General features: G+C 35.5%; 1 protein-coding gene and 1 long non-coding RNA gene across 5 annotated transcripts in view; one reads left to right on the top strand and one right to left on the bottom strand.

The window, feature by feature from the left end:
- Window positions 1-21073, bottom strand: part of znf385c (zinc finger protein 385C) — an 86452-nt gene that overhangs the window by 15512 nt on the left and 49867 nt on the right. For all 4 annotated transcript variants that reach the window (XR_012336354.1, XM_065279720.2, XM_065279729.2 and 1 more), the window contains 3 exons: window positions 6266-6408; window positions 5116-5226; window positions 372-600 (listed from right to left, as the gene is read on the bottom strand). Coding sequence is in view for 3 of the 4 variants with exons in the window: in XM_065279720.2 (XP_065135792.1) it covers window positions 372-600; window positions 5116-5226; window positions 6266-6408 (483 nt within the window). In the remaining variant the exon portion in view is untranslated. The remainder of the gene's footprint in view (window positions 1-371; window positions 601-5115; window positions 5227-6265; window positions 6409-21073) is intronic.
- On the top strand, window positions 18215-19157 carry LOC135770096 (uncharacterized). Its single transcript, XR_010542552.2, has 2 exons — window positions 18215-18753; window positions 19063-19157. It is a non-coding gene; the product is annotated as an uncharacterized lncRNA (long non-coding RNA).

Genomic DNA, 21073 nt, shown 5'->3' with positions numbered 1-21073 from the left:
TAGTTCATCCAAAAATCTAAATTCTGTCATCATTTACTCATTTTCAAGTTGTTACAAACCTGTATTAATTTCTTTATTCTGCTGAACACAAAGGAAGATATTTTGAGCGATGTTTGTAACCAAACCGTTTTTGAACACCATTGACTTCCATAGTATTTTTCTTTCCTACTATGCAACTATGCGGTGCTCCTGTTTCCTGCTTGACTACACATATATTCCTTTGTGGTCAGCAAATTTTTTTTTTTACAGTTTGTAACACCTTGATGGTGATTAAATAATGACAGAATTTAAATTTTTGGGTGAACTATCCCTTTAAAGTCACACAAAAGCACTCACGTGCATGCTCTTTATTGCATGTTAAGTTCACTTACGTCCCTCTGTTGCGCTGTCATCCGTCTGGACTGTAAGTCCATCCACAGCATTGGTTTTCAGTCTGTCACCGTCTCTCTCCCTGTCCCTTTCACGATCCTTCTCTCGCTCTCTGTCTCGGTTATGATGTGCACTGTCCAGTTGTCGTCTCTGCTGTTTGTTCTTTTGAGCCTCTAAAGCCTTTAGCTTACGAGCGTGTTTATGGCCTTTATAATGAGCTTCAGCCTGATTCTAAAGAGAAATCGAGAGACACAGGGATTTACAGGCAAACACAAATACAACAATATCAAATGCAGTCAAAACTATGGACACATTTGACTAAATCGGTTTATCTTCACAAACAAATTTTTTTTTTCTAAAAGACATTTTCACATACATTTTATTGGTTAGTACAAATATACCATTTGTGTGACTTTTGCTATTATTAAAAAGATATATACTATAGTTATAAAGCATTAGTAGGTGCAGTTTAAATGTACTTACAGCTCAAAACATAACATTTGTGGACACTGGCTCTAATCCAGATTACTAGTAATTCAGCATGTAATTAATGTGAACATAAATTGATGAGCTCTGAATCCCTCATGCACACTAAAGTCATTTAAAAATTTTGATTTGATCTGAAAAACTACACTGACACGTTCTATTTAAAAAACATGTGAGCAAGATTTAAAAAAGTAGTTTTCAGCCCAAGTCAAATCTGATGTTTATTTCAGCAACGAATCTCAGCAGTAGAAATTGGGAGTCTGTGGGCCGGCATGGAGTGATCAACCCCCTTAAATCCTCTTAAGTGCTTAGCAAATGACCCTCATTTAGGGCTAAGGGTACAACTCTGTCCGCTTCAACCTGCTGTGGTGGAGGATGGTTTATGGACACCCCTACTGACACACACATGAGCAACATTGGTATTGGGTGATTTTACTCTAAACCAAGTGCTTTACGTACTATTTGATCTGATTTTGTAACATTTATTTTATTTTAGTGAAGTCAAGTCTGTTTTTAAAGGAGCCAGTAACACACAAAGTTTCCCCTTCACTTTAAAAAGCTAATCAAATAATATTCAATTCATTTAAATGGTGCATTTCACCATCCAATAAATCAAATTTGAAGAGAAGAGAGAGAGCGGAACACATAGCAGAGGAATAGATAGAGACCGAGAGATACAGACATATAAATAGAGAGTTATATGGTGAACCATGAGCAGTAGGGAATTAATGAGCAGTTGATAGACTTTCAGACTTCATACTGAGCAAACTCTGTTGGGTTTCTCTCTATATCTGGGCTAAAACAGCAGTGAAAACTCAAGAGCAGAAGGACAAATGATGATGTTATACTGGGAATAACATACAGCAGGGGGACAAATGCACAATGATTTGGTGCACTATTCATGCACATGTTTATTTGTAATTTTTTGTACAAAACTGCAAAAAATATCTCCAGACATCAGCTAAATCTGGAATGTGAACGTTTGGGAAAAAGAATAAAGAATGTGCTACACTCTTAAAAGGTTTTTACAGCAATTCCACAGAGGAACCATTTCTGGATCCTCAAAGAACCATTCAGTCCAAAGTTCTTAGATTGCTTTCATTTCTTTAAAGAAAACTTTTCTTTACTATAGAAACCTTTTTTGAAACAGACAGGGTCTTTGAATATTAAAGGTTCTTTAGGGAACCACAAATGGTTCTTCTGCATCACAGCACCTTTCTTCTTAGGAGTATCTTGCTTAATATATAATAGATGGTTGCAGGATTCTGATCAATACAGTGTTCATACTAAAATTCACAAGATAGTAACAACTTTGAGGGGAAACACAAGATCACCAATGAATGTAGCACTCCTATATCAACTATTCACCATTTCATGTCAGGCACTTCCTCACACAAGATTTCTATAGACGGTTTCAGCAGTAACAACATAAACAAGCGGCTTTTGTGGAAAACAAGTAACTTCCGGTAAACTCCGCTAAGAATAAATAATATCAAAGTCCTTTTAAAGTTGTTTATTTATATAACAAGCAAAATAAACAACACATAGATTACCTTGGAAACCAAAACATTTGTTATTTTCAACAGGGTATTTGTTCAAGAGTTCAGTTTAGCCACTAGTCAGACCAATAAACAAACAGAAACTGGAAGTAAAGTTTCGACCAGATGCCTAATCGTGTCACCGCACGTGCGTCCGACTAAACCGTCTATAAAATGTTCTTTGTCAGGCTGTATGGTTCCATTAAGAACCTTTAAAGTCGCCATGAAACAGAAGTGGTGATTGCCTTTTTTCCTGTGGTGACGTATATCAGAATGAAACGGCTTCTGAAGTGAAATAAAGGCAGGGCTGAATTTGAATTTGTCCATCGAGATCTGATTGGTTCATTTGAAGTTGGGTCGTGTTGCTAATTGCTAATCACTGCAATCTTCTCCCGGACTCCGCCCACCTGCCATACCATGTGACGAAAAGAGAGAGAGGTCGTTTTGAGGAGGGGACGAGATATGAGTTTTTGATTAAAGAATATGACGGCATATGATTTAAAAAAAATTATGAAGCACATATATAAGTCATTTGTTAAAAATACCACAATATTCCACAACAAATTATAGTTTTTAATTTCAATTTCATTGCGACTTTAACATCCACTAAAGAGCAAATATTCTTTTAATTTCCATTGTTTTGTTAAAAAGGGATACTTCACCAAAAAATTTAAATTCTGTGATCATTTACTTACCCTCTCACTTGTATAAATTTCTTTCTTCTGCTAATATTTTGAAAAATGTTAACCAAACAGATCTGGGGCACCATTCACATTTTCCTATGGAAGTCAATGGTGCCCCACATCTGACTGGTTACAGTATTCTTCAAAGTATCCTTTGTATTCAACAGAAAAAATAAATACAATAAATTTATACAAGCATTGTAAAAATGCAGCATGAAGTTAAAACAGCTTAGTTTTACAAGTCAATTCAACCTATTTTAAATTTAGATTTTTGATAAATTGACATAAGTTATAAAGACAAGTTGAAATTGTTTAACTTAATTTGTAAAGTTAAAGTAACATAAAAATATTTTTTGATTTATAATACATTTTTACTGTGAGTTTGGAACAACGTAAGGGTAAATGAAGTAAATGATAACAACATTTATATTTTTTTAGTGAACTATCCCTTTAAATAATTAAAAGTAAAACTATATACTTTTCATTGAAGAAAATTAAACTGATTACATTTTAATTTTCAAAACTGTGTGAAATGTTAACTTTAGAAAATATCGAAGTTCTGTTCAAATTTGTTTTGAAAGTGTTGAGAGAGGATATATGTGAAAATCGACTGTTCATTGATTGCACAATTTATGGCGACACAAGCATCTGGCAATGGAGATAAGACTGCTTTGATTTCTCACGCACATCAGCTTAAAAGAGATGCAGAGAGACACCACTCACACAAACTGGCAGTGTTGCACTTGTCAGCTTAAGTTGGGCATTCTATGTTAAGTCAATTACATTACGTAACCATCCGCCAACTAGTACTCTAATACTCAACAACTTCTCTAAGTACTTTAGTAAAAATGTATCACCATGCAAACAGTGCCCTAAAGCTGTATCAAATCATTCTTTCAGTGAAACACAAAGTGATAAATATGGGTGGAGATTTCGGCAATTTTAACTCATTTCCTGCCAGCCATTTTTTGAAAAGTTGCCCGCAAGCATTTTTTGTGATTTTCACAAAAGTTTCACAAAATGCCTTCTGGGAAATTTATCTTATAAAATATATAAACACAAATATCAAATGAAAGAACAGACACTCTACTTTCAAACAAACAATGAACAAACAAAACCAGATTTTTTATCCTATCAATTTTTTCTCTGCTTATATGGGTATTTTTATTTTAAAATAAAAATTTTTTTAGCAAAAAGCTGAAATAATTGCATTTTCTTGAAGGAATTTTGTTAAAGATCAGATTGAGAACAATTATCAAAACATACACAGAGTTTAAAAGTAGTAAATAACGTTTTGGCATATGGTTTTTTTCATAAATTTCGTAAGTGTGCCATTGCGGATTCCAGATTAACAAAAAAATTAACCAGAAACATGTTTTTTATGCAAATGTTTTCTCTTAATTGACAAGATAACTCATCAATGGTGGGGAAAGAGTTTAGTGTAAACAGTTCTCTCTTTAAAAGAAAACTGTCCAAACAAAAAAGGTCCATATGAGCTATACTCCACATTTCAACTAATAAACCCATACAGATTTTTGATGAGAAACAGAATTACATTTTTGTCATTGTTTTCACAGGTAAGATGTCAATGATGTATAAACACAACTGGCTCTGACATCTCATGACCTCTATTAGATTATTGATTAATTTTAGGGTTAGGTTATAGTTAGTCTAGAGGAATTAAAAATAATTTAAGAACAACAGATATAAATGGGAAGCCCCTATTAAGACAGTTATGTATTCGTGTGTGAGAGAAGAAAAATGTTACATTTTAAAAAGAAGAAGAAAAATGAATAAAAGCATAAAAGAAAATATAAATGCTGTATGCAGTAGGGGGGATAAAATCCTTGACAACATGTAATATAAGGCTTATCATCACTGCACACACACACACACACACACACACACACACACACACACACACACACACACACACACACACACACACACACACACACACACACACACGTACACACACACACACACACACACACACACACGCGCGCACACACACACACACACACGCACTACACACTAACCGTGGAGTTGAAGCGCAGGTGGCAGATATTGCACGAGATGACCTGTTTTTTCTTTAGTGACTGAGGAACACCAAACGTGTGGTTTATCACTGCTTTTTGCACAGGGTCCATCTGAGGAAAAAAAGGAGAGGGTAAAAATCACGTTTAAATGGATAGAAATCACTCACTTCCTCTCATTCTTCAAACATCAGTCCGTCCGTACATTCCATCCAAAGCAACCCTAAATGCCCCTGATGCCCAGGGACTTTCCCTTGACACCCTTCGCCATGGGAACCCACCGCACACCACAATGACTATGCAGCTGGTCGCACGTCTATTTGTTTTAGAGCCTCAAGAATGTTCTTGTTGTTCATCCGCAGTCATCCCTGACCAGCTGGGACACTGCCAGGTCAATATATGTGTGTGTGTGTGCGTGCCTGATAAAGTCACCTATTGTTAAGTCTTGGTACGGGAGTGGATCAAGAGATAAGCATGATATTATTGCAGGAATGTAGAAGAGCTGAGAAAGAAAGGAAGACAAAAATGTAAGAGAATAAACATGATGAAAGGGAGAGGTGATATTTAGATGAAAAGAGAGGAAAAAGAGACAAGAGAATAGCAGTAAGGAAAAGATAGGAAAGATGTGCAGAAGGTAGTAGGGAAGAGGCGAGCGGACACTGACAGCTACTTTGCTAAGGAGACAGCTGCATTTATCACAACAGCACAGACTGATCTTATCAGAGAGAAAACTGTACCTGAGAATATATATACATATATATGAACAGACATATATATTTGATAAACCATACTGCCGAGAAGTGTACAAACACAATAAATGAAATGTTATATATGTGCGTGTGTCCAGATATGGGAAGAAAGAGGACTCTGTTTAACACATTGCTTCCAAAATTGCATACGGAGAGTCTGAAACCAAATCTTGATCCCAATCTCAACCATTGCTTGAGTCAAAAATCTACAATTACTGTCTGATACAATATGCCACTGTTTCACAAAGTCTCTGCACGTTTAAAACAACCTGGACTGTTCCTGACATTTACAGCAGACATTTGGGACCTGACACAAAGCCTTTAAAATGATCTGAGTCACCTTTCATCGATGGCAGATCTGGGAAGGTGAGGTTTAGAAAAACGCAGTGCGTTGAGTAACTCACAGTGTTGAAGTTTGGGAAGAGGCTGAGAGGAGAGGAGCCGCTGAGGCGGAACGGCAGGAAGTTTTTCAAATCCAGAGGTGTTTGGAGTGGGCGACCCTGCAGCGGTAATGAGGCCAGCAGGGGGCTCCCCTGAGCAGCCGTACCTAAGATGAAAACCAACAACCAATGTTGAATAAACTAATATTCGATAAACACACAAATCATAAGCAAACACTATAATCCATGATGGAAATGGAGATGCTTATAGTCCTATTGTTTAGGGTTTTATGACCTTTAAGCTGTCATTATTCTAAAAAAACATTGACCTCATCAGACTGACTCAGGAGATTCAGATTGAACCACTTATTCAGAATCAATAAAAGTTAACACCGCATGAAATGGAGTTCTTAACAAAGCTTTGGGAAGACTTTCATTCATCTAATCCTGTCACTTACGCAAGACTAGTGTATAATAAACAACAGCTTATCTCAATACCCTGACAAAAGACTGAATAAATTAAGTGTAATGTTTATTATTAAATCTCTATTGTATACAAACTACTGCAGTATTAACATGAACTGTGAACATTTTTATTTTATCACACTTTAGATCGAACAAATGACTTTACTATAATATATGCTCATTTTCCAGCTCCCCTAGAGTTAAACATTTGATTCTTACTGTTTTGAAATCTATTCAGCTGATCTCCGGGTCTGGCTCTACCACTTTTAGCATAGCTTAGCACAATCCATTGAATCTGATTAGACCATTAGCATTGTGCTAAAAATGACCAAAGAGTTTCAATATTTTTTATTTAAAACTTGTCTCTTCTGTAGTTATATGGTGTACTAAGACAGACAAAAAATAAAAAAGCGATTTTCTGGGCAGATATCACTACGCCTGCTGCATTCATGTTACATCAGCAAAGTCCTTGATTATTACACCAGAATGAGAGTATAGTCCTATAACCATATCTGCCTAGAAAATCATAACTTTTTATTTTCTGTCGGTCTTAGTACATGGTGTAACTACAGAAGAGTCGAGTTTTAAATAGGAAAAATATCAAAACTCTTTGGTTATTTTTTAGCGCGATGCTAATGGTCCAATTAGATTCAATGGATTGTGCTAAGCTATGCTAAAAGTGGTACCGCCAGACCCGGAGATCAGCTGAATGGATTCCAAAACGGTAAATGTTTCACTCTAGGGGAGCTGGGAAATTAGCATATTTTCAAAAAAGCGGAATGTCCCTAAAGTTCTGACATTGGTCGATAGTTTATTTACAACTAACGAAAGCCATCGTTTATTAACGTGATTTCAACACCAAAAGGTATTTCTTTTGGTTTTGTAGCACCATTTTTGTTACCATTTATCTGTTTGGCATATTTCTTCTATATATTTTGTGTTTCCCAAACTCCTCCAAACAATACATTTCTTTCTGTATACTCACACACAGACACATAAAGTATATTATGTTCATATTTTGTAGATAGAATATATGGTATATTTAAAAAAAATCATGCAACACACTAACATTGTGTAATATAACACCTTTATGAAACATAGACTAATGTAATGTGAGGTTGTGTTTCATGCTTTTTAATGCAATGACCCCAGTTTTGCAAAGGTACACAGTTGCAAAAGGTAGTAATGTCTTTGATTCGCCATACCATGGTTATTGCTCTAATGACAATGGCTGCATGTCAGTAACCCACATTACATTTTAATAAGGCTATTAGATATAGCTTGTCTTAATGAACTACAGTTGAGTCATTATTCTAATCACAAGAATACTGATATGGATAAATAATGATAAATATGGTGAAGAGGGGCATTGATCAACATTAATAACACACTCCGAAACACTCTCTTAATCTCTGAATTATCGGATGTTGACCGGACCACATCAGTTGTGCCTTGTGGAGAAGTACATACAATGGGATTTTTAATGGTGTGTGTGTGTGTGTGTGTGTGTGTGTGTGTGTGTGTGTGTGTGTGTGTGTGTGTGTCTTTAGGGATATCATGTTTCTAATGGAGCAGGGATGTAGAGGTTTCTCATTTTCCAGTTGGGTGAATCCGAAATCCAGAAGCGTATAGATACTTACCCTACCACAAAGATCAATCAGTGTAGCGTACACACACACACACATACACACTCCGCTCAGGTCTGAGATCAGTCATTTAACTATTTGTCAAAATGTCACATATCGGTGTGTGTGAGAAAGAGTAGATGCTTTCAATTGACAGACATATAGCATTAATCACAGACCAGACAATTTATTAGATGGAGAAAACACACAGCACTCTTCACTATTCAGATACACACACATATGTTCAGGCTAAAACATTTAAGAAATGGGCTTCTCGATAAATCTGTTTTTAATGTAAAGACACGCAGGGCAATGATATTAGACAGTGCCCAATAATTGTCCCCTGCTACTGAAAGTAACCAAGGGGACTATTTTCAGGCAGTGCGTAATATCGTTGCGCCTGCTGCAGCCATGTTATGGCAGCAAAGTCCTTGATTTCTCTTTGGTTATTTTTAGCGTGATGCTAATGGTCTAATCAGAATCAATTAATTACGCTAAGCTATGCTAAAAGTGGCACCGCCAGACCCGAAGATCAGCTGAATGGATTCCAAAACGGTAAAAATCAAATGTTTTACTCCAGGGGGGCTGGAAAATGAGATTTTTTTTTTAAAAGTGGAGTGTCCCCATTGTGTCCCGCAATGTTACAACAGTCCGGCCTGCAGCTAAGTCTTATTTAAACAGTACCGTGAGGTGTCAAATCCGCAGTACATATGTTTTGTAAATATTTTTAAGGATATAAAAAGGGTATTTACTAGAGATGCACCGATATTAAATTTTTTCATGATACTGACAGACGATTATTCAGAATGATATCTGCCGATAACGATTACGATTATTTGGTGGTTATATTAAATTGCATCAACTAATTCTGAAGATTACATTTTCTAAATGTTATTCATTCATAAAATGACCATTAATATTGAATATTAAACTAGTGATGTTTCTTTACATTTTCTAAACACAGAGCTCAAATTTATTGCATTTTCCTGCTCACTTGATTGAAAGGATATATCGGCCATGACTATCGGCTGTTATTACACTATGGTCAATAGCCGTGAAAGATTGCTTTTATCGTCCGATACAGATTATTGGCTGATATATCTCTAGTATATAGGCTACATACATACATTTTATGCATTACAAGTGTTCATTTATTTTCACCAATTTTCTGTTTGTCTCTCATTAACTGTAAATACATTTGTGTTAAATTAGCCTCATGTCAGTCAATTTTCCTTCTTCACTCTTTACTACTACCGTAAATTTGTATTATACTGTACATTTTCTTATATTGTATACTACATATTTTTATATCTAATTATTATTTTATTATTATTCTTTATTTAACTTGTGTCTTATCCGTAAAATAGTTTTTCCCTTTCTTGTTCTTTATATTGGTATCTTGTTAAACACTGCAGTAGACTTACATGAGCCTTACACAAAGCACTGCAATGCGTCACTGATATACGTACAGATGACAAATAAAACTTAAAACTTGAATTGGCCACATTGCTTTCTCAATATTGATATTGACATCAACCTTTAAAAAAAAAAAAATCACATATCGGTCAATCACTAATTTATGTTTATGCATAAAGGTGTAGTGAAAGAGAAATATATCTAGAGAGGTAAAAAAAAGAGTATCAAACTCAAAAACTGCAAATATACTACATATATATTTATACTTTTTCTGTAAATCATAAACTTAAAGACAAAGCATTTCAGAGATGTTGAGTGAATACTCAGTTGTGCTAAAACCACACATACTTTCATGTACCAAATAAATGCCTGTGTGTTATCTTTCTAACCCAACAGCAATTCAAAATAAATGGCAATTATGCACAAAAAAAAATGGTTTTGTGCACGCACATTTCAGCAAACATTCATGCACAAAAAGTCACACACATACATTAATCCTGAAACACAAAGCATTGAATTGAGGTGGCACAGGGTGTTTGACTGCAGTGGACCACAACACACTGAGCAAAGAAAAAGATCTTTTTTTCCATCCTCTTTCCTGACAACATTTGAAAGGCGTAATTATGATTTCCTAAGAGCTGTAATTACTGTAGCAGAATCTACTGCTCTTATTTCTGTGTCTATCTTCTCTCCATCTCTCCCTCAAACACACAAACAGTGCTGTGTCCAGCTGGCCTCCCTCTTTACTGCTGTCACATCACATATTTCCTTTTCTTTTGCTCTTTTGTTTCAATTCCCTCCATCCTTTAAACTCCATAAAACATGTTTGGGTTCTTGAATGTACAGTATGTTTGAATAAAAATTCTTACAGTGGAGGCCAAAAGTCTAAAATCACCAGTAAAAATTATACAGTTCTTCTATTTCTAAATTGATACACAATTAATTCACCATAAATTATATCAGCATAAAACCGCCATGTGTTTCAAAACGTATAAGTATTTGGTATATGTCCTCTTTCTGCCATAATGACAGCATACTGGAGCTGGCATGAGCCTTTTGTGCAAAATGTGATGCACATTATCACATCACTGCATGAGAGCGTTCAAAGATCATCACATGTGCTTCAGTGGAAAAATGTAATTGTTTGATATACTGTCTAGAAATAATACAGAATCTTAAATATTTCTTCTTCAATTAGGTTTAAATGACATTTATGAACCAGAAACAGCAAGCTAAAGTCATTTATTTGTGATTTACTGTTTCCTACATAATGTTCAACATTCTGTGAAAATACAACCAATAACTTTATTATTGACTATGTAGGGTCATGTCAAGGTTTGAAATCAATGTGAAACCAATTAATAAAATCAAACTTAATCTCAAAATTAGGGGCTGAATTTCAAAGACTGGATCAAATTTTGACTCATTTTGATAGATTTTCAACATGGTCTTAGACTTTTGAACCTCGCTGTTTTTAATATGTGTTTGTAAGTGTGCCATTGTCGATTGCCCCCTTTTCATTTACATAACAGGCATGCCTGCATGAACCACACACACAACCTAAGCTCAGTGTCACACGCACAAACGTACAAACAAGCCCTGTGGCAAAAGTGCCCTGCCTGAGTCCATCTTGAGATAAAACATAGTGTGACAGCCCAGTGCGTGTGTGTGTGTTTGTGTGTGTGTATATCTCATTTCTCCTTGTGTAGCTGTGAGATGTGAGACAATGTGACAGAGAGAGCTACATTCTGTGCTGTTGAGATGATGTTGAGTTGTTTTACAAGCACACAAAAATTCAATTCAGTCCTGTTCAACCAACCAATGCGGAGTAAGTTTGAAGTTGGACCAGCACTGTCCATTTTTGATGTCTCTGTAGTGGACCTGAGGAACTGATCAGATGTCTAGAAAACAGTAGCATCTGAAAAGGAACCATATCTTTGATTTTATTTTGAATTTTTGGTGAGTGTTAACTAAGTGAACTATATTACACATTCTTCCTGTATTTTAAGAAAATCTTGGTTATTTTCAACACACCCTTCTGACCCAATGCTGGGTTGAAAATAAAATTTTTAAGCTGTGTCGCAATTTGAAGACGGCAACCCTTTTAAGGACGTATTCTAAGACTTAAGGCTAGTAAGGTCGTCCCATTTCAAAGGATGCTTAAAATGAAGCCTCAAAATGCTTCCTTATTTTTCCGCACTGTTAAGGATAGAACAAATGGATCCTTCACAGCCTGGCTATCCCAAGATTTACTGCGCCTGTAACAGCTAAATGTAACGGCCGGATATTTTAATATAAACAATTAAAACCTTTATTAAATAAAAGTGTGTATTTAGCAGAAAAACTGTTTGTTTTTTTTGTCACTGTTTTAGTATGATAAGTTATGTTTTGTATTCATATTATTCTCTGCATGTTGCATATACTTCTAAGGTTGATTAATTTGATATACACTGTAAAAAAAATCCGTAGAAATTACAATGGTATTGCAGCTGGGTTGCCGGTAAATTAGATTTAAATTTAGGTTATTTACTGGCAAGAGTTTGTTCAAAGTTAAATAAATTTTAAATATTAACAAGTCTTTATCTTTACAGAATAAAACTATACAATAACAGCCGCATGCAAAGCATTCTGGGAACCAGAAATCATCATCAACCTTTTTCAGTTTTTTGCTTCAGATTTTGTTTCCCAGAATGTTTTGCTTGATGCTGTTTTTCTAGTTTTATTCTGCAAAGACAAAGATGTAAATGTTTAATGTTCATTTAACTTTGAACAAAATGTTGCCAGTAAATAACATAAATTTAAATCTACGGTAATTTACCGGCAACCCATCTGCAAATTTCTACGGAATTTTTTTACAGTGTACCGTTTAATAGTTTAATCTACATCAACGTGTATTATTTTCTAAAATAAAAAAATATTTTTCTGGTTCCATATTTATTTTAATAAGTCAGAAACGTTTCTGCTGTGTGGCCGCGTGCAGCAGGTGACACAACTTATGGGTCCCCTGAAAGCTAGACTGTCTCATTTCAATTCTCTTTGTGGACTTTGAAGTTTGCGATCTTCAAGAACTGAGTGCTCGCTTTCTGAGGTCGCGTCCTTAGAAGGTCGCAGCCTTCGAATTGGTATGCAGCTTTAGAGTGTATAAACTAACTAAAAACTTAACAATAAACATATGTTATAAGTATAATTCAATTTTTATTTTGTTTATACCTCATGATTACTATGTAGTATATTAGCATTATCTTGGCAATCGGCCATCTTGATTCCAAGAATATTGGCATTTGCCGGTAAAATCGCATATCCCGTATCGACTGACCAATAAAGTATATTAAAGTGCACCAATGGTCCGATTTACGATTTTACATTTCCTTTTTAAAAGTTACTTTTAAAAGTAATGCATTACAATATTAAGTTACTCCCAAAAAAGTAACAAATTGTGTTACTTAGTTACTTTTCATGGAAAGTAATGCTTACGTTACTTTTAGTTACTTTTTCTTGTCTGAGGCTTGATCTCTTTCAGGCCTTGCAGGTGTTTTTTATGACTGAAAAGTTATGCATTTTAGCACAAAAATGTCGAGCTCTGGCCTGCCATCTCAGTTTCGGACTCAAACTGTTCCCACACAGGGGAACAGTTTGAACAGTTTTTTACTACGTTTAGTTTAATTCAGTACATATTTTTTTATCAAATTAATTAAACTAAAAAAGTAACTTTACTTGTAATGGGTTACCCCCAACACTGTTGATGTGTAAGTGTGTATTAGTACATGTTAACAATATGCAAAAGCCTATAGGTTTACTCCTGTTAGCATTGCATTGTGTGCACATTTTTCAAACATGGTAAGTAGCGTCACATTTCCGGCTGACGTCAGAGGTATTCAGGCCAATCACAAAGTACAGATTAGCTGGCCAATCAGGGGAATTTTTTTTGCACAAAATCTGTGCATTTCAGGAAAACAGGGATATCTGAAGCGACAAAAATGTACGGTATGTGGAAAATAATGTTTTTATTAAACGTAAACCACACAAACCAGTGTATTATACCAAATACACAAAATAACAATGTTTTTTTTAGCAATGATGCACCCTGCAAAGGTGCACTTTAAGAAAACTGGGTGAAAGAAATAATTAAAGCAATATAGAGGAATGGATATAAATACAGACAGAAAGACGAAGTGAGCTCATTTGTTCAATTAACTGTGAGCTGCTTTAAATCTCATTTGCTGGTATCAGGAGATGACAGAGCATCCGAGTGTCGTATATTTTATTCCTCAGACCCATTTGATGCATCCTTTAAAGCAGTCAAACTAAATAAATAAATAATCTGCAGTCAGGTGCTCTGGCTTGCAAGAAGCCTAAAAAAACACATTTCAATCAAATCCTCAGCCTCTCTCTTTCTTCAGAACCAGTCTGTCGAAACTCTTCATCAACAATAATCACAACTCAATGCCAATCTCTTCAATTGACTTTCTATGCCTTCTTTTCTCTCTGAACTGCATCTTTCTTTCTTTCTTTCCGTCTTCTTCCATCTTTTTTCTTTCTTTCTTTTTATCCATCCATTCTGGTCCATCAATCCATTCATTCTTTCTATTATTTGTATTGTCCATGCAGTCTTTCTTTTTATTGTTCTTTCTTTTGCTCCATATTTTCCTCTTTCTGCTTTAAAAAACACTCCTGAAGGACGAGTGTGCCGGATTTGATTAGACGTAACAGCGCATGAAGAACATAATGAGTGAGGAAATGATGGAATGATTGTAGGCTCCACTGAAGCCGTGTGTCAGAAAGACAGAAACAAGCAGAATTAATTAGCTGGAGCAGAAAGAGCCTTCCAGAACACTGAGGTCACCCAACATCGACCTTTAAAAATCAGGAGATCTGATTGGTTGATGATGCACACGTAATGTAATCAACTTAACGGCCAAGAAGTTTATCGATAAAGTGAAGTAAAATGCAGATATCCCTCTTTTCTCTTTCTGGTCTGATGTGGTTTCGTTTGCTTTTGTCTGTTCATTTCACGGTTCACTTGCCAGCTTACATTAAATGAAGTTTAGGGGTCTTTGGTCACATGTGTATTTGTGTGCCCAGACTTGCATCTGAATGAATAATAATGGCTAATGATAACATGATCTGTTTATTCATGCTGAATTGATTCTACCCATAAATCATTAATTTTATGAAGTGTGTGTGTGATTGTGCATCTAACAAAACAGTTTGTATTTTAAGATGTGCTCCCAATAGCTTTTCGCAATCACTTATGTTGGGCCAGGTCAGGTACTTACTGAATACAAGGTCAAATACAAGAAACGGGCTCTGAACATTTCATGTATCTATTTATGTTTGCGGTAAATGCAGTCTCTGAAACAACGTACAAGGACCAGATCTGTGATAAGCTGCTTGACCTTGATCTACACTTAGATTTATGTTCTGTCATGACTTACAATACATGTACTTCGAAATAGACCTGCATTTCAAGAATGAAGAGGTTATGAGAATAAAATGTAAACGAAATACAAAAAATTCACATTATATATTTTTCAAGACCAGGACTTAGCCATAAAGTGGACTGATGGACTCATTTTCCTGAAGTGTGCTAAAATATCTTTTTTTAAATAAGAATATATAACTTTTAAAGGTTCAGAAAAAGAAAGAGAAATAAAAACACTGAATGAGCGCCTGTCATGTTCAATTAAGTGGGCTATTTCACATTTAAAATAAAAATATAAAATATATACAAAGCAATAACTGAAATAGTGAACTTTTAAAATGAATTGGTATTTATGTTCCTATCAGCTGCATTTTTTGCAAATATCATTACATTTTTATTTTTCATATTACACAAACCAGATTCAAAATAGGTTATTAATTATACATTTTCAATTATCAATTTTCATATTATTTCATATTCCATATACAAAAAATATAAAAATATATACATTTTTAATGACTGAAATACAGAAATCATGTCACTGCCTTACAGTAAATACGCTTTGTCTGCTACTGCTTTTAGTTAAAATATTGCAGAGAAAGTTTGTTTGATAATTAAACAAAGCATGCGGATATTATTTATGTTGCCTGCCGTCTGCTGATGCAATGGATGGGCTGCGACTGAATCAGAATCGAAAAGTGTTAGCAGGCCCAAAGCAAACAATAAACGACATAATTAAAAGATAAGATCAGAAAGTGGAGCGTCTGAGCGTGACTAGGAGCCTAAAGCGAGAGAGCTATGTGCCCAAATAACATTTACCATTTCCAAATAATACGCATTATAAACAATACAAAATAACATGAGCACAAGATCAGCACTGTTAATATAACGCACTTATGATACAAAAGCACATGCCGATTCACAGACACACTCGTATTTCTGCAGTAGATGCGTAGACAGGGTCAAAGCAGCAAATAGCTTGATAACTCACAAACTCAAATAAATGAGAGTAAGGAAATTTCTATATGGAAAGTTTACCATCTTGTGATCCAAAAATCATTTAACACCTACACTGTCAAATGCAAGCTCTAAAGGGTGTGCAAGTGTGTGAAGGAAAGGGTTAGAAAGAGAGAGAGGGAGAGAGAGAGAGAGAGAGAGAGAGAGAGAGAGAGAGAGAGAGAGAGAGAGAGAGAGAGAGAGAGAGAGAGAGAGAGAGAGAGAGAGAGAGAGAGAGCATCATCAAAACCAATGGTGCAAAGCGGGCAACCCATCTGCCACAAAGGAACAATAAAGCCTCAGGCTTCAGTGTGTGTGTTTGTGTGTGTGTACGTGTGTGTGTGTGTGTGTTAAACACCCTGAGGGTGCACTGTGATAAATTACCCCTTTTTCTTTCCCCCCAAAGAATTGGGCTGAAAGGAGGGTGAGAGGTCTGAAACACAACCCCAGATTGATAAAGAGCAGGAATTGCTGGACATTAATATAAAATCAAAGCATCACACGCATTCAGTTCATCTGTTACGCTTCCGTGAATCACAGCGGCACATGAAACAATGCAGATGAGGAAGAAAAACACAAGGAAAGGAAAAGCAGAGGAAGTGTGTTTTCATTTGTGCTCGTCATGACTGCAGGCTGAATATATGCAGAGAGGGAGAGAGCGCATGCTGTTTTCTTATCTCAATCAGACTGGGTGTACGTCTGTGTGTATGTGTGTGTGCTGGGAGAGAGTGGAAATGATAGTGACAGTTAAATCTTGCCAAAGGCTGTGCAGTTGTTACACTGATAAGACGATGTTTCAAAAAATCTGTGAACTCTGCAGAAGAGATTTACCAGTATGAAATTTTATTTTTACAGCCACTCATTTTCCATCAAAACTATTGATTGTGGATTATGATGATTATTTGTTATTATGAAACTATAGTAGGAAATAATATTGTTTTTTTGCATTAATAAAACAAATCTAGTTGTTTTATTGTTATCAATGTTTTGTTGTTGTTTTAAAATTGTAAAGATTCATTCATTGTAAAGATTCATTCCAGAGGTCTTCCACCTTTTTTAGGCCACAGACCCCTTAATGCAGTGGTTCTCAAACTTTTTCAGCATGCGGCCCCCTTGTGTATGGTGCATCCCTTCATCCCCTCCCCAAATAAAATGTATGAGATAAAACATTCCAAAACGTACATTTTTTTAAATAAACAAAACATATTAAATTATACAGTATGCTTTGGTTAGTAGCCTTATTTTTCTGAAGTTTAATTACACAGAATTTGATAAAATAAGGTATTTCATAAAATATCATTAAACTGGGCCCCCCTTGGACCATCTCAGGTCCCCCTAGTTTAAGAAACACTGCCTTAATTAATAGAAAGACCAGGGACCCCCAGCGTTGATTTACATACTTTGTTATGATGTTAAGGTTACATATATATTTAAATATTTGTTTTTGATACAGACAGTCACATATTGTTAACATTCTACCGAAACACATAATTTACAGAATAGATTGTAACATGGGAACCATTTTGTTGCCTAATTTTATCCTCTCCCCGAAAAGACATATATATTTTAAATTCAAACAATATTTTGTAATACTACCAGGTACCCCCAAGGTTCCCCAGAACCCGAGTTTAAGACCCATGGTATAAACAACGTTACTTAAATTTATATTCAGCTGGGTCCGATTGTCTAAGATCACTAGTATGAATACTATTTTAAATTGCTATTTGTGGACTGCAATAAAAAAATACACTGAAAAAAAATGATTCATTCAATTTACTAAAATTTTTAAGGTAACGGGTTGCAATCAATTTATTTAAGCTACATTTAAACAAAAAAATAAGAAAACAAAAAAAAACTTTTGTTAAAATGTAGCTTAAATAAATTTATTGCAACCACTTACCTTAAAAAAAAAATAATAATAATAACAACAATAATAATAATAGGGCAGAAAATAAAAAAGAAACATTTTTAAAATAAAAAAATCATAATTTTATTGATAAGCCCTTCTTTTAATGGCAGCATGCACTCAAGCAAGTTTGTACACAATGTTCCCTCTAAGCTGCGCGCGTGCGCGGCCGCGCAGGCCAGCCAAAGTGGCCGCGCAATAGATTTGTCAGACCGCGCACATTTTTCAGACCGCACATAAACATTGATGCATTTGCTGTTGTAAAAGAATTAAGAGAGAGAGAAGGCGAGTGTTCTAGAAGGAGAAGAAACTTTCAACCAATCGCTGATCTTGCTACGGTGACAGACACTTTTATGAGCCAATGGTAGCAGCGCATTCAGTTCACACAGTGACGCTGCCAGCACGGACGAGCACAGAGTGAGAGCGAGCCAGATGAGCAGCTGCACGGGTCGATCTCAAGAAACTAAAATATTTATTAAGAGGAAAAAGTTCAGATTCAAAACAGTGATTTAAAACAAATTATTGGATTCCTGAAGTGATGCGATAACTTGGAAAAGCTGTCGCTAGAGTGAGGAGAGAGCAAAATAGAGAATTAGAACGGAGGCAGATGCAGGATCACAGAGCATCAAAACACTGCGAATGAACTTCTTCTTTTAAATAAGAAGTTAAAATGTATGCTTTGGTGAGTTATATTCTAAATATTAACTTGACATTGTGGCATAAGTGTTGCAAATTTGGCAGCAAACTATGAGTTTTATTAGTTTGTTTACATTGGCCGTTGGTATATAACGAACGAGCTGAAGCTATTTACATTTGAAAGTTAACAGTCAAGTAACGTAAATGTGATTAAAAAATAAAATTTTAAGTGTCAATATGTTCAATAAGTGTTGAAACCCTGAGTTAGGTTGTTATTTGAAATGTTTACATGATGCTTATTGATAAATCTGTTGAACTGAAGATTAATTACTGTTCTGCCTTGTGTTTTTACAAGGCTGGGTTTTTTTGTGAGAATTTCGAACATCTGTAAAGTTCTCCTGCTCCATCTTGGACACGCGAGACAATTAAGTGAAGGTGTATACAAAAAGGCGAGCCAACCAGAGCTGTGCTTTGAATTCATCAGAACTGGTAGGAGGGTATTTTTCCTTTTTGTTTCGGACAACTACTAGGACGTGAATTCGCTGAAACTTCATTTTCCGTATTTTCTTGGATTTTCTTTAAAGGACAGGACACTGACTTTGAACTGAACTATTTGAACTATATAAAGGAACAAACGGTCCTTTGAACCGAATCAATTGATTCATGAATTCAACCCAACAGAGTCATTTAAGTGAATCATGAATTTGGATTACAAACAAAATGAAACAGTGTTACACTTTTACAAGTATTTTATTTATTTATTTATTTGCACTGTAGTATATGAGAACTGATTTTCAGCTTGAGGTGAACGGTTCAATCTGCTAAACCCAGGTACCTGGTAAATTCAAAGAGAGTGTTAATTACATGTATTGGGATTTATACACAGGCCCACATTGAACATTATACGTGTGTATACACTAAACCCCGTTACACGCTACACTGTCATCTCTTTGAATCTCCTATGGTTAACGCAGGCTCGTGTTCATTTTCGGCAGGTCGTGTGGTTGCGAATTCCTCACAGTACTGAAATGTGTGCTCAGAAAAAAAATTATTTGCTCAGTGCTGAAAAAAATTAGAGGGAACATTGTTTGTACACTGTAAAAAATCTTTGCTGCCTTACATTTTTTTGTAGATTTACAAGTCACGTCAACTATTATTTATCTTGATAAGAGATGAGTTGCTACAACTTATAAAAATTAAGTTGACTTTTTTCAAGTATATTTTTTCAACTCATCTGTAGTTATAACAACTCATCTTTAAATAATAGCAAGTTGAAATGACTTGTAAATCTGAGTTGATTCAACGAAACAATTCTGACAAGCAAATCATTTTTTTACAGTGTGCAAATTCTTCTGAGCAGTAAAAAAATTTACAAACAAAAACATTTATTTTGACACATTCTCTCTTTCCTTCATCTCTCTCTCACACACATACACACAAATTTTTTCTCCACATAGATAATGGCAGCTAAATCAGAGCCACTTATAAAATGATGTGGAGTGACAGATGCTTAGTGGAGTTCATTTCCTGTCTTAATGAAGTCATTTCCTGTTGTCAGAAGCCACTTCAGAGCCATGACCTCAAAATAAACATCACTTATTACATACATAACCCCCAGAAAAAAGCACAGGGCACACGCACACAAAGTCTGTCTCGTCGATAGAGATTAGACGCGTCTGTCATTAATGCAGAAAGAGACTGCAGCATTGAGATAAGGCGAAGTGGTTTTAAAGTCTAATTATTCAACATGCATACACACACCACTAAGAATGTGACTGTGAAAAGCATAAATGTAAATGCTAATGTAAGCCGAAAATGGCGGACAATATGTCAGGCAGACAGAGGGCTAAAACATATAATGATTATTGTATTTATCTCTTGTTTTGTCTCTTTCTCTCTCTAACAGATTCGTGCCTCATTAGTAAGCAGGTGTTCTTTATCTTTTTGCATATCTATTTTTCGGTTGAATAGGCGCAGTACCTCTTGAAGGGCGCTGTGTCATTGAAATGTCCCTTCCCGCTCGCCCCATTTAATGTGAATGTGCTTTTTTAGGCTGCTTTCACATTATATCAGAGACTCTGGCAAACAAGTTGGGAGCAGTATTTGGCAGCGGCGGCCTGTAATTGTTTTAAATAAGCCTCATGCGTCAAGCCAAATAATGGCAGTTCAATAAAGACATTCATCTACACAAGCACATCTGTGCGATTTCATTTGCACCCCCCCACCCCTTGTGAAGTCAGCCATTCGCAGCTATAAACAGTCCCTGCGGTCCTTCAGCTAACTGAAGACGCGTTGAGTTATTAACTGTTTTTTGGGGAGTTAACTGAGGACCGGCACAATGCGTAACACCTCTGACATTCATTTTT

The sequence above is a fragment of the Paramisgurnus dabryanus genome, chromosome 3 (genome assembly GCF_030506205.2).
Source record: "Paramisgurnus dabryanus chromosome 3, PD_genome_1.1, whole genome shotgun sequence".
Classification (NCBI taxonomy): domain Eukaryota; kingdom Metazoa; phylum Chordata; class Actinopteri; order Cypriniformes; family Cobitidae; genus Paramisgurnus; species Paramisgurnus dabryanus.
Note: the sequence above shows the minus strand (reverse complement) of the source record. Positions and strands in the feature narration are given on the sequence as shown.